At 36.1% G+C, this 15,099-nt stretch overlaps 1 protein-coding gene across 3 annotated transcripts in view; it reads left to right on the top strand.

The window, feature by feature from the left end:
- The window catches only part of LOC120539250 (phosphofurin acidic cluster sorting protein 1-like), a 172,301-nt gene extending 161,705 nt beyond the window's left edge, over positions 1 to 10,596 (top strand). For all 3 annotated transcript variants that reach the window (XM_039769146.1, XM_039769148.1, XM_039769147.1), the window contains exons 23-24: positions 5,110 to 5,229; positions 6,496 to 10,596. In XM_039769146.1, coding sequence (XP_039625080.1) covers positions 5,110 to 5,229; positions 6,496 to 6,614 — 239 coding nt within the window. In that variant the 3' untranslated portion in view covers positions 6,615 to 10,596. The remainder of the gene's footprint in view (positions 1 to 5,109; positions 5,230 to 6,495) is intronic.
- Positions 10,597 to 15,099: the final 4,503 nt, after the last annotated feature.

Raw genomic sequence — 15,099 nt, forward strand, 5'->3', positions numbered from 1 at the left:
TACAAAATCACCAAACTGATAAGTGGAACGTTTCGAACAAGGGCCAGTGGATTAGTAAAAAACAAGAATGATAAGCTATGAAAAACGGAGAAGGAACAAGACACATGATGGATCAAACATTTTATTTTTTTATTTTTTTTTTTTATTTATTAATTTTATTACAATCAATACATAGCAATCAAGTTTTTACAAAAAAAAAGAATTATGCTAAGAACAGATCGATCCCCACCCTTGAGAGAGAGAGCAAGCCAAACGTGTAAAATTTAAGGCTTTAAAAATACCTAAATCAACAAATTCTCTGTGCTTTATAAACTCATTTCAAAATATTACTGATTAGATCCTGCCATGTTTTGAAAAAGTCTGCACAGATCCTCTAACTGAGTATTTGATTTTTCCAATTTTAAATAATATAACACATCAGTTTCCCACTGACTTAAAGAGGAGAGTTTGGGTTCTTCCAGTTTATCAGAATAAGTCTGCGTGCCAACAGTGTAGTGAATGCAATCACAATTTGTTTGTCTTTCTCCACTTTAAGACCCTCTGGAAGAACCCCAAACACAGCTGTTAATGGGTTAGGAGGGATTGTGAGTCCAAGACTGTCTGAGAGGTAATTAAAATTTTTGTCCAGAATAATGTTAATTTGGTGCAGGCCCAGAACATGTGACCTAGTGAGGCTGGGGCTTGGTTGCAACGTTCGCAGGTTGGATCATGCCCTGGAAACATTTTGGAGAGTTTTAGTCGAGACAGATGTGCTCGATATATAATTTTGAGTTGTATAATTGTATGCTTTGCGCATATGGAGCTTGAGTGAATTCTCTGCATTGCTACTTTCCACTCCTTTTCTGATATATTAATTGAGAGGTCATTTTCCCAGTGTCCTCTTGGATCTTTGAAAGGAAGGGATTGTAAAAGGATTTTATATATTGTAGAGATGGAGTCTAACTCCTTGAAATTGAGCAATAATTTTTCCAGGGTGGATGAGGGTGCAAGATGAGGAAAATCTGGAAGGTTCTGTTTAACAAAGTTCCTGATTTGAAGATAGTGAAAGAAATTTGTAGCTGGAATGTTAAATTTGGAATGTAATTGTTCATAGGATGCAAAGGCGTTGTCTATATAAAGATCTCTAAGCAAGTTAATTCCAAATTTTTCCAGATATTAAAACTGCATATGTTTGTGAGGGTTGAAAGAGGTGGTTCTTTTGCAGGGTGCCACAGAAAGAAGCTTCTCCGTCTTAAAATGCTTTCTACATTGGTTCCAGATTCTAAGTGAGTGGAGCACAATTGGGTTATTAGTGTATTGCCGATAGCGTGTGTTTATTGGAGCAGCAAGGAATACAAAGAAGTACTGCAGGATTTTACTTCTATTGCGGTCCATGCCTGTGTATGTTCTTCTATTTGTGTCCAGGTTCTTATCGACTGTATATTTGCCCCCAGTAATAAAACTGGAAGTTAGGTAGAGCCATGCCGCCTTCTGCCTTTTGTCTTTGTAGGGTCGCTCTTTTGATGCGTGGATGTTTAGAATTCCAAATAAATGAGGTTATTGTTGAATCTAATTGCTTAAAGAACGATTTATTAATGTATATTGGTATGTTTTGAAATAAAAAGGAGCTTAGGAAGAATATTCATCTTAACAGTGTTAATTCTTCCAGCTAGTGTGAGATGAAGGGTTGACCATCTATGCAAGTCTTGTTTAATTTTTTCCATGCAGACGAAAATTTTGTTGATAAAGAGCTTTATGTTTACTTGTGATGTTTACCCCGAGGTATTTAAACTGTTCTGCAATGATAAAAGGAAGGGTGTCTAATCTAATATTATATGCTTGAAATTCACGGAAAGAGTACACTTTTATTCAGATTAATTCTGAGACCAGAGAGCTTTTGAAATTCTGTGAGTGCTGCTAAGACTGCAGGCACAGAATTTTCTGGGTCCGATATATACAGTACCATGTCATCTGCATATAATGAGATTTTCTGTTCCAGTCCTTCTCTGCTAATCCCCTTTATCTGATCAGTATTTCGACAATGTATTGCCAGTGGTTCAATGGCAATTGCAAACAGCAGTGGTGACAAAGGGCATCCTTGTCTTGTGCCACGCTCTAGTTTAAAGTAGTCTGAGCAAATGTTATTGATGCAAACTGAAGCTTCTGGGTTAGTATACAGTAATTTAATCCATGCACAAATGTTGGGCCAAACCCAAACTTCTCCAAAATAGTAAAAGGTATTTCCATTCAATCATGTCAATGCTTTTTCTGCATCCAATGATAATAATATTTCTGGGGTGTTTGATTTAGTTGGTGAGTATATTACATTAAACAGGCGTCGAAGATTTGAAGATAAGTGTCGGCCCCTAATAAATCCAGTTTGGTCTTGTGATATTACTGAGGGGAGCACTTTCTCCATCCTTCTAGCTATGATTTTAGAGAGTATTTTAACGTCGTTATTCAGAAGTGAAATTGGTCTGTATGATGCACATTGTAATAAGTCCTTATTTTGTTTTGGAAAGACAGTGATTAGTGCTTGGCGAAAGGTTTGTGGAAGAGATTGGTTATCTCTGGCTTCTGTAAATGTTGCTAATAGGAGAGGAGCTAGCTGAGCGGAGAATTTCTTGTAAAACTCTGCAGGGTAGCCGTCAGGGCCTGCTGCTTTTCCACCTTGGAGTGACTTTATAGCATCCAGTAATTCTGATAATGACAGAGGTTTATCGAGTTCCTCCACACTAAAAGCGTCAATTTGTGGTATCTGTAATTTATCCAGAAATGCATTAGATTGTATATTGTCTTCTTTAAACTCAGTAGTATATAGGGATTTATAGTAGTCTCTAAAAGTGTACATTATATTTTTGTGTTCGATGATTTTATCTCCATTCGTGTTAGTAATTACCGAGATTGCTATGCATATCTTGCTTGTGAATTTGTTGCGCTAAAAGCTTATTAGCTTTCTCCATGTTCATAATAATGATGTCTGGATTTGTAAATTAGTTGTTCGGTTTCTTTAGTTGTCAAGAGGTTTAATTCTGAATGTAGAGCCTGCCTCCTCTTATGTAGAGTCTCGCTTGGTAGTCTGGCATGTTCTTCATCTATTTTAGTAATTTCGCTTTTTATCTCTGCTACTTTCTTCGCTTCGGATTTATTTCTGTGGGAAAGATATGAGATAATCTGTCCTCTTAAGAAGGCCTTAAGAGTTTCCCAGAGTATTCCTGCAGAGATCTCAGGGGATGTATTTGTCTCTAGAAAGAATTCGATTTGTTTGGATATAAATTCAGTACAATTCTCGTCAGCTAATAGAAGCGGATTGAGGCCATCTGCGGGGTGAGTGTATGGGGCTTAGTAATTTCAGCTCCAAGATCATCGGAGCATGGTCTGAAATAACAATAGCATCGTATTTACAAGATTTAATCTTAGGCAAGAAGTTATTATCTATAAAGAAGTAATCAATCATTGAGTAGCAATGATGTACTGGTGAGTAGAAAGAATATGTTCTTGAATTTGGGTTTAAAAACCTCCAGGGATCTGATAAGTTGTGATCAGTTATAAACTTTGTAATTATCTTTGCGGTGTTAGTTGCCGTTCCCCCTGTGGAGGAAGTCTTGTCTAAAAGTGGATTTAGAACACAATTAAAGTCCCCAGCCATTATAAGTTTATGAGTGTTCAGATTGGGAATGGATGAAACATTTTAAAGAAGTCCTGAACAGACCACTACCAGATGAAGTGCCAGATATTAGAGAAGCAGAAGATTAACACAGATCCACCAGAGAAGGATGGCCTTATAGCAGCCATTGAAATACTCAAGAATGGCAAAGCTCCAGGAAATGACAACTTGAATGCTGAATTATTTAAAGCCAAACCAGGCATGGCAGCAAAATCCTGCAGCCACTGTTCACTGAAATGTGGGAAAATGAGCAGATACCAAAAGAATGGACAAAAGGAATAATTAAGATTCTCAAGAAAGGTGCACTGACAGATTGCAACAAATGTCGGGGCATCACACTCTTTTCAGTACCTAGTTACATTCTTACCAAGGTCATCATCCCAGCAGATCAGAGATGCTTTTGACAACTGCATACGTAAAGATTAAGCTGGCTTCAGAAAAAACAGACTGTAGTGACCAAATGTTTACCCTGCGCAACATATAGAGCAAGTGGTGGAGAACGAGATGAAAGCTATGAACTATAGTGCACTGGAGATGATGGCCAAAGACAGACAGCTGTGGATAAACTTTGTTCCTGCTCTACATTCTAGAGGGGGCGTAAGGGCAGTAAGTAAGTATGGTTAAGGTGGTCTTAACTTGATATTGTTGACCTTTCACTAACGCAGATAAGAGAAATGAAACTTTTATACTTATTTTTCATTTTGAGTAAACTTTCTGCTCAGAAGCTAAGTGTGAAACATATTTGCAAGAAATTCTTTTTGCTTTTTATTGTATCAATTCTTATTTGCATTCATTCTAATGTTATGTTTGTTGGTCACAAACAAATAAATACTTATTTCTTTTATTTGTAGCTTTAAAAATACTTTTCTTGGGTGGCCTACGACATTTATATAATACTGATAAGCAAATTTAAAAAGTAAACATTCAAATGATTTCTGTCCTTGCCTAAAATACAGAACAATAATATATTGCATTGTACATAATACCATTGTTTCATTTCAACACACGTTTTAAAAATAAAAATACAATATTTTTGGTAACACTTTAGGTACTGCAAAAATGCATCTGTGACTCATTTACTACTACATAACAAGACCTTAACATACACGTTTTGAGTCTTTATTGATGTTTTGTAAGTGTTATAAAGTGTTGATGTGACCTACTAAAAAATGTCACTGTGGAGTGGTCCAAGGTGACTTAACTGAGGCAAATTTCTCTTGATATTACAAATTTAGTCAACATGCTACACTGCTCACTTCCTACTTATAAGTGTCATAAGCCTTTGTTAAGGCCTTGTTGTATAAAAGTAAATGAGTAATAAATGTATTTTTGCAGTACCTAAACTTTAAAATGTTACTAATTTTTTATGTGTAACTTTTAATGTTGATATTTAGAAATATTTATAAGAAATATAATACAGTGAGTTTATTAATTAACATTTAAATTGTGATCTTGTATTTCAGTGTCCACTATCTTCTTGGGAAAGAAACCAAAAGAGAAGGATGTAGATTCAAAGAGTCAAGTAATTGAGGGTATCACACGCCTTATCTGTTCAGCCAAACAACAACAGACCATTTTGAAAGGTATTTCACCAAGACGAGTCTCATAATTTGGAAATGCAGATACTATGATCTTTTTTTTTTTTTTAAATAAATAATTGACAGAATTGTGTCATGTAGTTGTTAACACTTTGAGTATGCTTGATTTTTGCCTTTCATCATATTTTGGTAATAACATAATAGATCTTTAGCCATATTGCTTTTAGCGTCAATGTGCAAATCGGAGGAAATGTTCCATCATTGCCTGATAAACCTATGTATTTTAAACAAAATATTTAAAGCCAGAAACAAAAATGTGTATTTTATGGCTTTTAGTTGATAAGTATGAATGCATTATGTGGTCAGTGAAAGAATGGAAAAAGTCACAAAGGTTTAATTTGAGCAGTGTAGTAGCAGAACATCCTCCTGGCACTTCTGGACACTCAGAATATTGTAACTAGGCTTAATCTTAGTAGTGGAGTTTATTTTTACAAATAAAACATGCAAGGTAAAGAGAAACTAGTATGAAAGTATAAAATAAATTCATAATAATAATAAACAACAGTAAAAATGCAACAGAATTACTAAAGAGAATTAAAAACTTCTGACTTGGCTAAAGAAAAAGAAGCAGTCATAGTGAGACATTATACAGGCATATTGCTGTTGATATAAAAGAGCCCCAGTAGCATTTCTTGTCACACTTCTGCTGAATGATCCATTGGCTGAAAGTCCTCAGTTTTTAGTGTGTCAGAGAGAGGATGTGTAGCATTGTTCATAATGGCACTCAGTTTTGTTTTAATTCTCTCCTTTGCTACATCCTCTGGGGTGTCCAGAGTGTGTCCCATAACTGAGCCTCCTCTTTTAATTAGCCTGTTGATTCAGTGGGTGTCTCTTGAAGTGATGCTACCAGCCCAGCACACCACACAACAGAAAATCTTGCAGAACTATCACAAAGTTGTAGAACATGTAAAGGATGTCATTACCCTCAATTAAAGTAACTCATTTTCCTAAGAAAAAGAAGTCCGCCCTACCCTTTTTTATATTTTTATATAGTTCCTCTGTGTTGGTAAACCAGTCCAGCTGTTATTAATCAGGACCTGAAAATACTTGTAGCAGTACACCACTCTGTATCCACTCCCTGAATACTGATAGGGCATAGAGATTTTAGTGATTGTAGATTTTTATAGTGTTGCTTTTAGCTAAAAGAATTATAAATTCAATCAGAATCACAATAATTCCTAAATTCTGCTGAGTTTTCCTGTGGTTTGTGACTATCTGCTCTGATTTTTGTTTTTTTTTTCTTTCTTTCAGTGTCTATAGATGGTGTGGAGTGGAATGATGTCAAGTTTTTCCAGTTAGCAGCACAGTGGCCCACACATGTGAAATATTTTCCAGTGGGACTTTTTGGATATAACAAACCCCTCTCCTAGAATCGACTTGTTTCTTTTTCATTTGACAGTTCTGAGCAATGAACCTCTTAATGTATTCTTCAAAAACTCTTTTAGCAAATGAGCTGACCATTCACTATTTACTCATTGAGCTGCTTCTTCAGTCCCAGCTGGAGTTATTTGTTCGTTGTCTGATGTGAAATTGTCAGTCACTTTGCTTGTATTTGGGCCCTCTATTCTGCTTCTCTTCAGCAAAACTTAACATGTTACATAACAACATATAAATGACTTCCTGCCACAAAAGATGTCTAAGGAAGGCTGGTCATCATGGCTTTTAAGGAGCATCCTTTTCAAGTTTGTTTACTGAAACAATAATGAATGCTTGCAAACATTCAACATGGACACTTGAATCTTTGTTTTATTTTGTAGAAAATATTACACATCATTATGTATTTAGAGTTTGTTTATGCCCCATGTGTGCCATCGATCCAAAAAGAGAGTTTTTTTTTTTTTAGGTTAATTTAATACATGTTGTTTTTAGCACATTAGACCTAAAAGGGCATTCATTCAAATTGTAGTTAAGCAGTTGATCTGGGCCTCCCTGCTTAAAGTATGTAACTCCCAATGTCTGAGAAACAATCATAAATTCATAGCAACAATTGTGTTGAATCGTAAATATATGTTTGTAGTGCCTAACACACCAGCCTCATACATTTTTGAAAGTCTCAAACAGGACATGCAGACCTCTAAGGTTGAAACATTTGTCGTGCTTCCTGTGTGGTTATGTCCCTTGGACAAGACTTGCAGTGAGGATTGGTGCTTTTTAAATAAGTTGCCTGTCAGTCATTTAACCAAAATCTTTAAGTCTTTATTTTTGGTATGACTTGCGGAACATTATGACATCATTATTATCCTCAGAGTGACCTGCCTTAGGTTTTTATTAACTACCCTGCGTTGGAAAATTGCAAAAATATGCATACTTAATAGCAATAGTGGCCTGAAATATAAGCATTTTGTAGCTTGGTGTTGATCCTGTAAACAAGATTTCTTTTAAATAGGAGTGGCCATGTATTTTTCAGGCAGGATTTTATATTAGTTTCACTGCACAATTATGTGGACTGCTTACCATCTTGATTAAAACACCAGCTATCCCTCTGATCCCAGCACTGCCAAATAAATCAACAAAAATAAATATATTTTACTTGGCATATGCTAAATGTATTTGTAGATGCTTCAAAAAGTAAACTCAATTCATTATAATGTAATTTATATGACTAAAAAAGCAGTTCTGCCCACTTTAATGTCACTGACAAATCAAAACTAAGCAAGCGCGTTTTCAACATAAGCACTTTTGTATTGTGTTACATTGTTGTTGTAGATAGAATGAGTGCCAGTTGTCTTACCTGTTAAATGTTTGAAGCACAAATTACTTGGTCAACCAAACACCCATCGTAAGACAAAGATTTCACTAAGAAGCCATATACAGATATTAGTTTTTTAATTGAGCATTAATGAAATATAACCATTCTCTTTTGTCATGAAAGTTTGAGTTGTGCCTCTTTTTCAAACCTCCCATTCTCTCAGTTTTATCTGACACTAGTCAAATTTCAGCGTAAATCAGGACCTCAAAGTCTGTCACAAGACATCCCCATCTCTGCCACTTAGTGGATGTTTCTTTCATTTTAGATAAGAATCTGAGGTTGAAACTTTTTATAGTATTGCTTTATAGTTTTCAAGAATGGGTATTTAATGTCTACCACATGATTTCTCCATAATAGGTAGCATTGCAGGTTTACAAAAAAGTGAATTTAGGTATCATAATGATACAGTCCATCTGTTTAGTGGGTTCATTTAATCTACTCTAATGGTGAGTGTAAACTCTGCTTACTGGCTGTAGCACAAAATATGACCTGTAATTGTAGAGTGATGTAAAAGTGTGCCATTCTCAGTGTATTTAGTTGGACAGTAAGGTCATTTGAAAAGAATACTTAATGTGATGTTGAATTCACACAAATTGTAATCTAACCACATTCTTTGTTTGAATAGATAGTGCTATTTATATTCTGCTTGAATTTTAATAGTTGACAATCACCTTTAATAGTTGAAATCATTTGTTGTGTTCTTTCACTGGAGAATCTGTACCAAAGCCTTGGCATTATGAATGTGTTTTTTTTGTAGTTTGTTTTTATTTGTACAATCTTTTTTTAATTGTGTACTTTCTGTTCATTTTTAATGTATATAAAGGTAACTGTTAAGTTTTAATTTTTATCACTGTTTCTGTATAGTTCTGGTGAGACTGGTCAAATTGCATCCAACCAGAGCATTTCCAGCTGGTTCCAACAGTATTTTTCCCATGGTCCGACTGAACACGGGCCTCTGGATCATTTTGAATCCTTTATATTGTATTTGATCTGAAGCTGGAGTGGATATGTATTGTTTGTGTATGTGTGTAAAAATGCACTGCCTCTGTCATGTTTGGCAGCCTTACCTCACAAGTCAAAAGAGCAACATACAGCTTTTTTATTGTGTAGATAAACGATAAGTTCTAACATTTTTGATCAAAACATAAAATTGTAACTGCAAATTTGGTGCTTATTTTTGTGCACTTTTTTCTTTGTATGCTTTCAAAGTGCCATTCAGTGTTTGAGATATGCCTCCACGTGTAAGATTTCCTTTCCTTGAAGTCCTGCCAAAAGCATAAAATAAAAATGGACATTTCTCATCAGTTGAAGTATTCAGATGGACTGTGAATTTAACAGATTCTGCATTCTTCACCTTTTGCCAATAGGAAGAGTAGATTGTAAGATATTTCTTTTTTGAAGGTTGGTCACTAAAAAAAAATTCTTTGGATGTTAAAAAAAAAATTAGAATTGTACACTAAATGTATTCAGTAGGGTGAGTGTACATAAGGTAAAAATGTTCAGGGTTAAAATAACTGACCATAACAAGTGACTAAACAGCCTGCACAATATATATGCTGATATCTTTTTTTGGAAGGAGAGTAAATTCTATATTGTAGTCATCTGTTTGATCAAAGTTACATTTTTGGAAAGCCTCCTGCTACCATAGTTGTCAGTCAGTAATGATCATACATTCAGTATAATAAGTGATTGCATGATTCATATACATTGCCACATGCAGAAGTGAGTCTTTCTTCCCATACATGTGGAGAGAGCGGTGGAATTACAGCAAATCTTTTTTGTGCGGACTTGTTAAATGTGTCAGAGGCACTGGTGTAATTACTTAGCATGAAAAGGATTTCTTTATAGATTTTCATTTTCTTAATAACTTCTTATTGAACATCTTAATTTCTGGTTGGACCGGATGGCTGTTAAATTGTGACTACTTTTAACTGTCTCAGTGCTACTAGTGAAACCATTACGGATGTTGAGTACAACGCACTATTGCTTTTGTCTGTTACGTGTACCAATTTCAGCACCAGGGATGTAAATTGCCTTTTATCACAACACAATGGCCAGGTCAGGCCTGTTTACTTGGAATGTGTTGCTGTGCTGTACAGAGCTGGTCACTGGTCTTATTTTCCCTTCCTTTAATGGGGAGGGAAAAAAAGCAGTTTTTGATTTAGTGTACTGTACATATGTTGGGATGTTGTTGGACATGGTTGCAAAACTTCACTGCTGTTAGCCTAAATGTTAGAAAGCTTTTGCCTTGCATTGGGATGGAAGAAGAATTTGGATTTGGTGGATAATTCAGTTTGAAAGAGCTTATTTTAATAATGCATATAAAATTTTGCACATTTTTTCATTTAGATCTTATTGTATTTCTTTATACTTACTTGAACTTTTATTTGTTAAATATTGTATTTAAAATTATATTGTGTATATATATATATCACCATGCCAGAGGAGCTTGTAATATAGAATGGTTTCTCTTTTGTAAAGTGCTGTGCTTGATCAAAAAACTCGGGCTTAAACTGTATTGATCAACTCTGATGTAAAGTGTTTATTCAGATATCACTATTTGCGTGTTTATGTGTGTTTTTTAATAAACAATGGATTTGTAATGTGTTCTTTTTCTTTTATTTTTAGCATTCTGGAAGTCCGCATATTTAAAAAAAAACAAAAAAACTGAGGACGTGTGTTGACTGAGGTGGAGACCCCAGAATTATATGGTATAGTCAACACCTGCATTATCTCGGGCATGAATATAGTTGTATGGCAGCTTGGCACTGCTAAAAGCCCAGCCACATGGACCATTACGCTCCAGCTTTTAGAACCTCTTCTTTGGCTCAGAAACAGTACACCATGTGGCACAATTAGTCCTAAAATGAAAACATGCAATGTAAAGATAGCAAGGCAAATTCTATGATTTATTTATATTTACATTTATTTTTATCCAAAGTGATTTACAGGAGAGGTCAACATTATCAAGTAAACTACAATTTGGAGGACTTTATTTTTTTGGCTAATCTATGTTTTGTTCTTCAGAATACATAAAAGCAGTGCAGCTTTCATAGCTGCCCTTCACACACACACACACACACACACAGTAAGGAGATTTTGTTCAACATCTAGGACGACTGATTAATTTCACATAGAATCATTTATAAACTGTGCTCATGTATGTTTGTACATTATTGTGTTTTGTGCTGCTCTTCTCTAGTTTTAGGGGAAACTAGTTGGGTTTAGGTCACTTATGGGACACTGTAATGGAACTATTAAGAGAACAGGGGAATACATGAATCTTTGTTTTCTGATAAAAGACTGAATCTTTTTAAAGCTAAATTAAATTTTAAAATGATTGCTTCCTGTTTTAGGTCCTGTTGCCTTTTCATTCTTCAATGCCAAAAGGCTCAGGGTTTGTTAGAAGGTACCCATCTACGACAGTGAGACATAGCAAAGTGTAATAACAAGTACAGTACGACTGGCGCTTTCTCCATAGTGTTTAATAGTGGTGCAGAAGTAGCTGGTGTTTCATGAGTGACTCTTTTCTTATATACTAATAATTAAGTAAAGGAAATTTATGTTTTCACTTTGTTTTTACTCACTTTGAGCCCAATGTTTTATTAAATCACTGACAACTTTCTTGAACTTGTCAGTCAGCAGTAGTGCTGTAATGTACCCAACACTAGATCAAGCCCTTTACTTACATACTGTACATACATACATACATACCGATATGTGAACATAATCAAGTTGCTATCCAGTGACTGTGTCTTAAAATAAACATGCAGTTTAGTTTAAAATTTGCTGCCAAAATGAGCTGTTCATCTCAGCCCTCACCCTTTTCTAGCAGAATACCATGAAAGCCTTCTCTCAATACGATTCACGCATTCTTATCTCCCAGATCGTTCTGCACTATTATTGAAATATAATGGACAGAAACATTGATGATCGATGAAATGATGTGGTACTGTAAGATGAACTTCAAGCCATGAAGGCAAAGGACTTAAAAACCTGAAAATGACAGTCTTTTGTGAGTAGTTAGTGGACAGGCAGGAATGAGAAAATGCAAGAAAAGATGCATGAAAAAGAAAAGATGTATTTTACTGATTGACAGAATTCAAAGCAAGATTAAAAAATTCTTAGTTGAAATTTACAAAGCAAAGCTTTAAGCTGTTGTCCAACATCCTTTACTAAAATATTGTAATGCAAATTTTGTTTGAGAAGAGTCCAAACGAGTATATGCATGATGTTGTTTTAAAATGCATCCACACGAGTGGTGGAATGTGCTGGTGGATCACATGTTTAGCAACAAAAGGCGTAGTGAAAACAACATGGCCACACCCATAAGAAAACCAACAAAATGACAATGCAAGAATGGTATTAATAAAATTATTGACTGAAAAAACACTAACAATAAAAATGCTTATGTGCACACACACTTGACACATTCAAGTGATGTACTCAAATAGCATAAAGGTGGAGAGATGAATTTACAAAGGGGAGTAAAGTTAATAGATGTATAGCTAAAATCTCCTGCCATATCCACATGATACTGTACAGCAGCTTTTATGTTTTTTAAATGAGGAATCGGCTTGGAAAAAAACCAATGTGCCAATAGTGAAGGTTTTGAAATAAATATAGCTCCATACATGTGTGGTGTTATGGGTCCACAGCTCGTGGAGAAAAGGCCATTGATTTTAAATAAATAATCATCGCACCCGAGGCGGCTTCGTGAGGGGCGTTGTTATGAGCAGCGGGGCGTCGTCGATGTGGGCGTTTCTCACCGTGTGCACAGGTGAGGAACTGCCCACATTCGTGATTGCTCCCGTGGCTAATGCTGCAGCTGTGATGGCCCCTCACGTTTTTAAAAGAAGCGCGAGTCGGTTGTGGGGTAGTGTAAGAACGATCGGAGAAAGGAAAGGAGAGGACGGAGGTTACCGGGAGCAGGAGAGGAAGCAGGTCGGTGAGAGAGAGCGAGCCGCGAGCGAGCGGACGTGCGGCGAATGGCGCGTGGACAGCTGCATGGAAGCTGGGTGTTAGGCCGACACCCACGTGTTTGTGTTGATGTCGCTCCCGCTGAGCGAGCAGGTAGCGGGAGTGACCAAGGTGAAAGCGACGAGCCGCAGAAGGCCGCAGAAAGGCAGCGGAAGTCGGGAGGCTTGGAGTGGCAGTCCTTGGTGTGAGCGTCCTGGAGACCAAGGAGTCCAAGTCTCGAGGCTGGGATGAGAGCCAAACCGAAGCCAGGGATCGGGAGGTCTCCAGTCTTGCATGTGTTTGAGGAGGGCAGCTGCAGAGAGCGTCTTGCCTGCTGCTAAGCCCGTACGGGATAAGCAGGTGAGACGCATACAGAAAATAGGCACCGGATTGTGTTAGTGTTTTAAGACTGCTTCCAAGAGAAGATTTTAACCTTCGTTTTTAAAGGATTGTTGTGTTTATTTATTGGTTTTACCCCACGTTCTTTTTATGGATTATTTATTTAATGAACATGGAAGAACTGCACTATTTATGAACTTTTGTTTTGTTGACTGTTTTAATAAAAGCACTTTTGTACTTTCAACCATCCCCTTGCTCAGATGCTCAATTTGCCTCCATTGACTAGCTCACTCGGTTACATTATCGACGGTGTTGGGTTCAAGGGTTCCCAAACATCAAAGGGAGTGTGGAGCCTGAACCCACATCGTCATAACATGAACAAGCAGTGGAGATACATTAGACCTGCAGCGATGAAAGAGTAATTGAGTAAAGATACAGGAACATTGATAATGCAGTTGACACATATCTGACAAATTTCAAACATTTATATTGTTCTTTTTGAATTAGTTAAAGCAGAAGAATAAGGTGAGTCAAATAACTGTGAAGGTAAAGAGAGCAGCAACTTTACTGCATGGCTTCAAACTGCTATATAGATGAGATGCTGAGAGTGAAACTACAGAAGTATCACACATAAATCACTGGTCACTGCATCACGTTGGATCGCAAAGGTTTGGGGATTGATTTTATTTGTTTAGAACAAACCTGTGTTGTACTGTAGAATGCTTAATACTTAAATACTTTCTCTATGAATTACTATATGAACAGAAGGTGCTCTCTATCTATCTATTATATAACGCCCCTCTCTCTCTCTCTCTCTCTCATAGCTTCCCTTATTTATAATGACTTAAGGAAGAGACTGTAAAAGAGATGGAAATGACAGAGGATGTGTAGATCAATTAACAAGCCAAGGTTAGAATCGAAAGTTAGAAAAAAGTGATGGTAAAGTTAAAATAGGAAGGAGAAATCAAAGTCAAAGATTTGGTAACCAGAAAAAAAAGTTTAGAAAACTGTTAAGTAGAGTTCTGTTTGTAAACTTGGATAACATGAAACATGATACTACCCTGGTTAACCTTTATAATGATGACAGCACTAGCATGTGCCAATGAATTCTGGGAGAATCACCATGGAAACCCACAGGTTTTGGGCATGCACCAAATTAACATCATTTTGGACAAAAATCTTTTAATCCCTATCAGATAGCTTTGGTGTCACAAGCACTCCTGATGCATTAATAGCTGTGTTTGGTGTACTCCCAGATGGTCATAAAGTGGAGGACAAACAAACTGTAACTGCCTTTACTTCACTATTAGTATGTAGACTTATCTTGCTCAACTTGAAGAATCCTAGCCCACCTCTTTTAAGTCAGTGGGTAACTGATGTTATATACTATTTGAAATTGGGGGAAAAAATCAAATTCTCACTCATAGGACCTGTTCAAAACATTTAGAATGATCTTCTATATCAGAGAAAAGGATATTGTTCCTTCCTTGCTGCTTCAAAGATTTACTTTTTTGGCTGGCCCTCCTGCCTTTTGACTGGGGGTTGAATTTTGTTTTTATTATGTCTGAGTTGATTGTATGGATTGTTATTTGCTTTTAATTCAGATTAATACAATAAAAAAGGAAACCCAGTTAAAAAATTGCATCACATTTTCAGTGCATTAAATACATATTTTATTCCAAATAATAATAATGTATGAAAAACCCCAGAGAACTTTATATATTTTCAGAATTGGTTCAGGAACAAAGAATAAATATTTAAGATCTGTCCTGGCAACATTTTTTATCTGTCTATGAAAAAAGTCTTTA

Source organism: Polypterus senegalus, chromosome 11, assembly GCF_016835505.1.
Source record: "Polypterus senegalus isolate Bchr_013 chromosome 11, ASM1683550v1, whole genome shotgun sequence".
Taxonomy (NCBI): Eukaryota; Metazoa; Chordata; class Cladistia; order Polypteriformes; family Polypteridae; genus Polypterus; species Polypterus senegalus.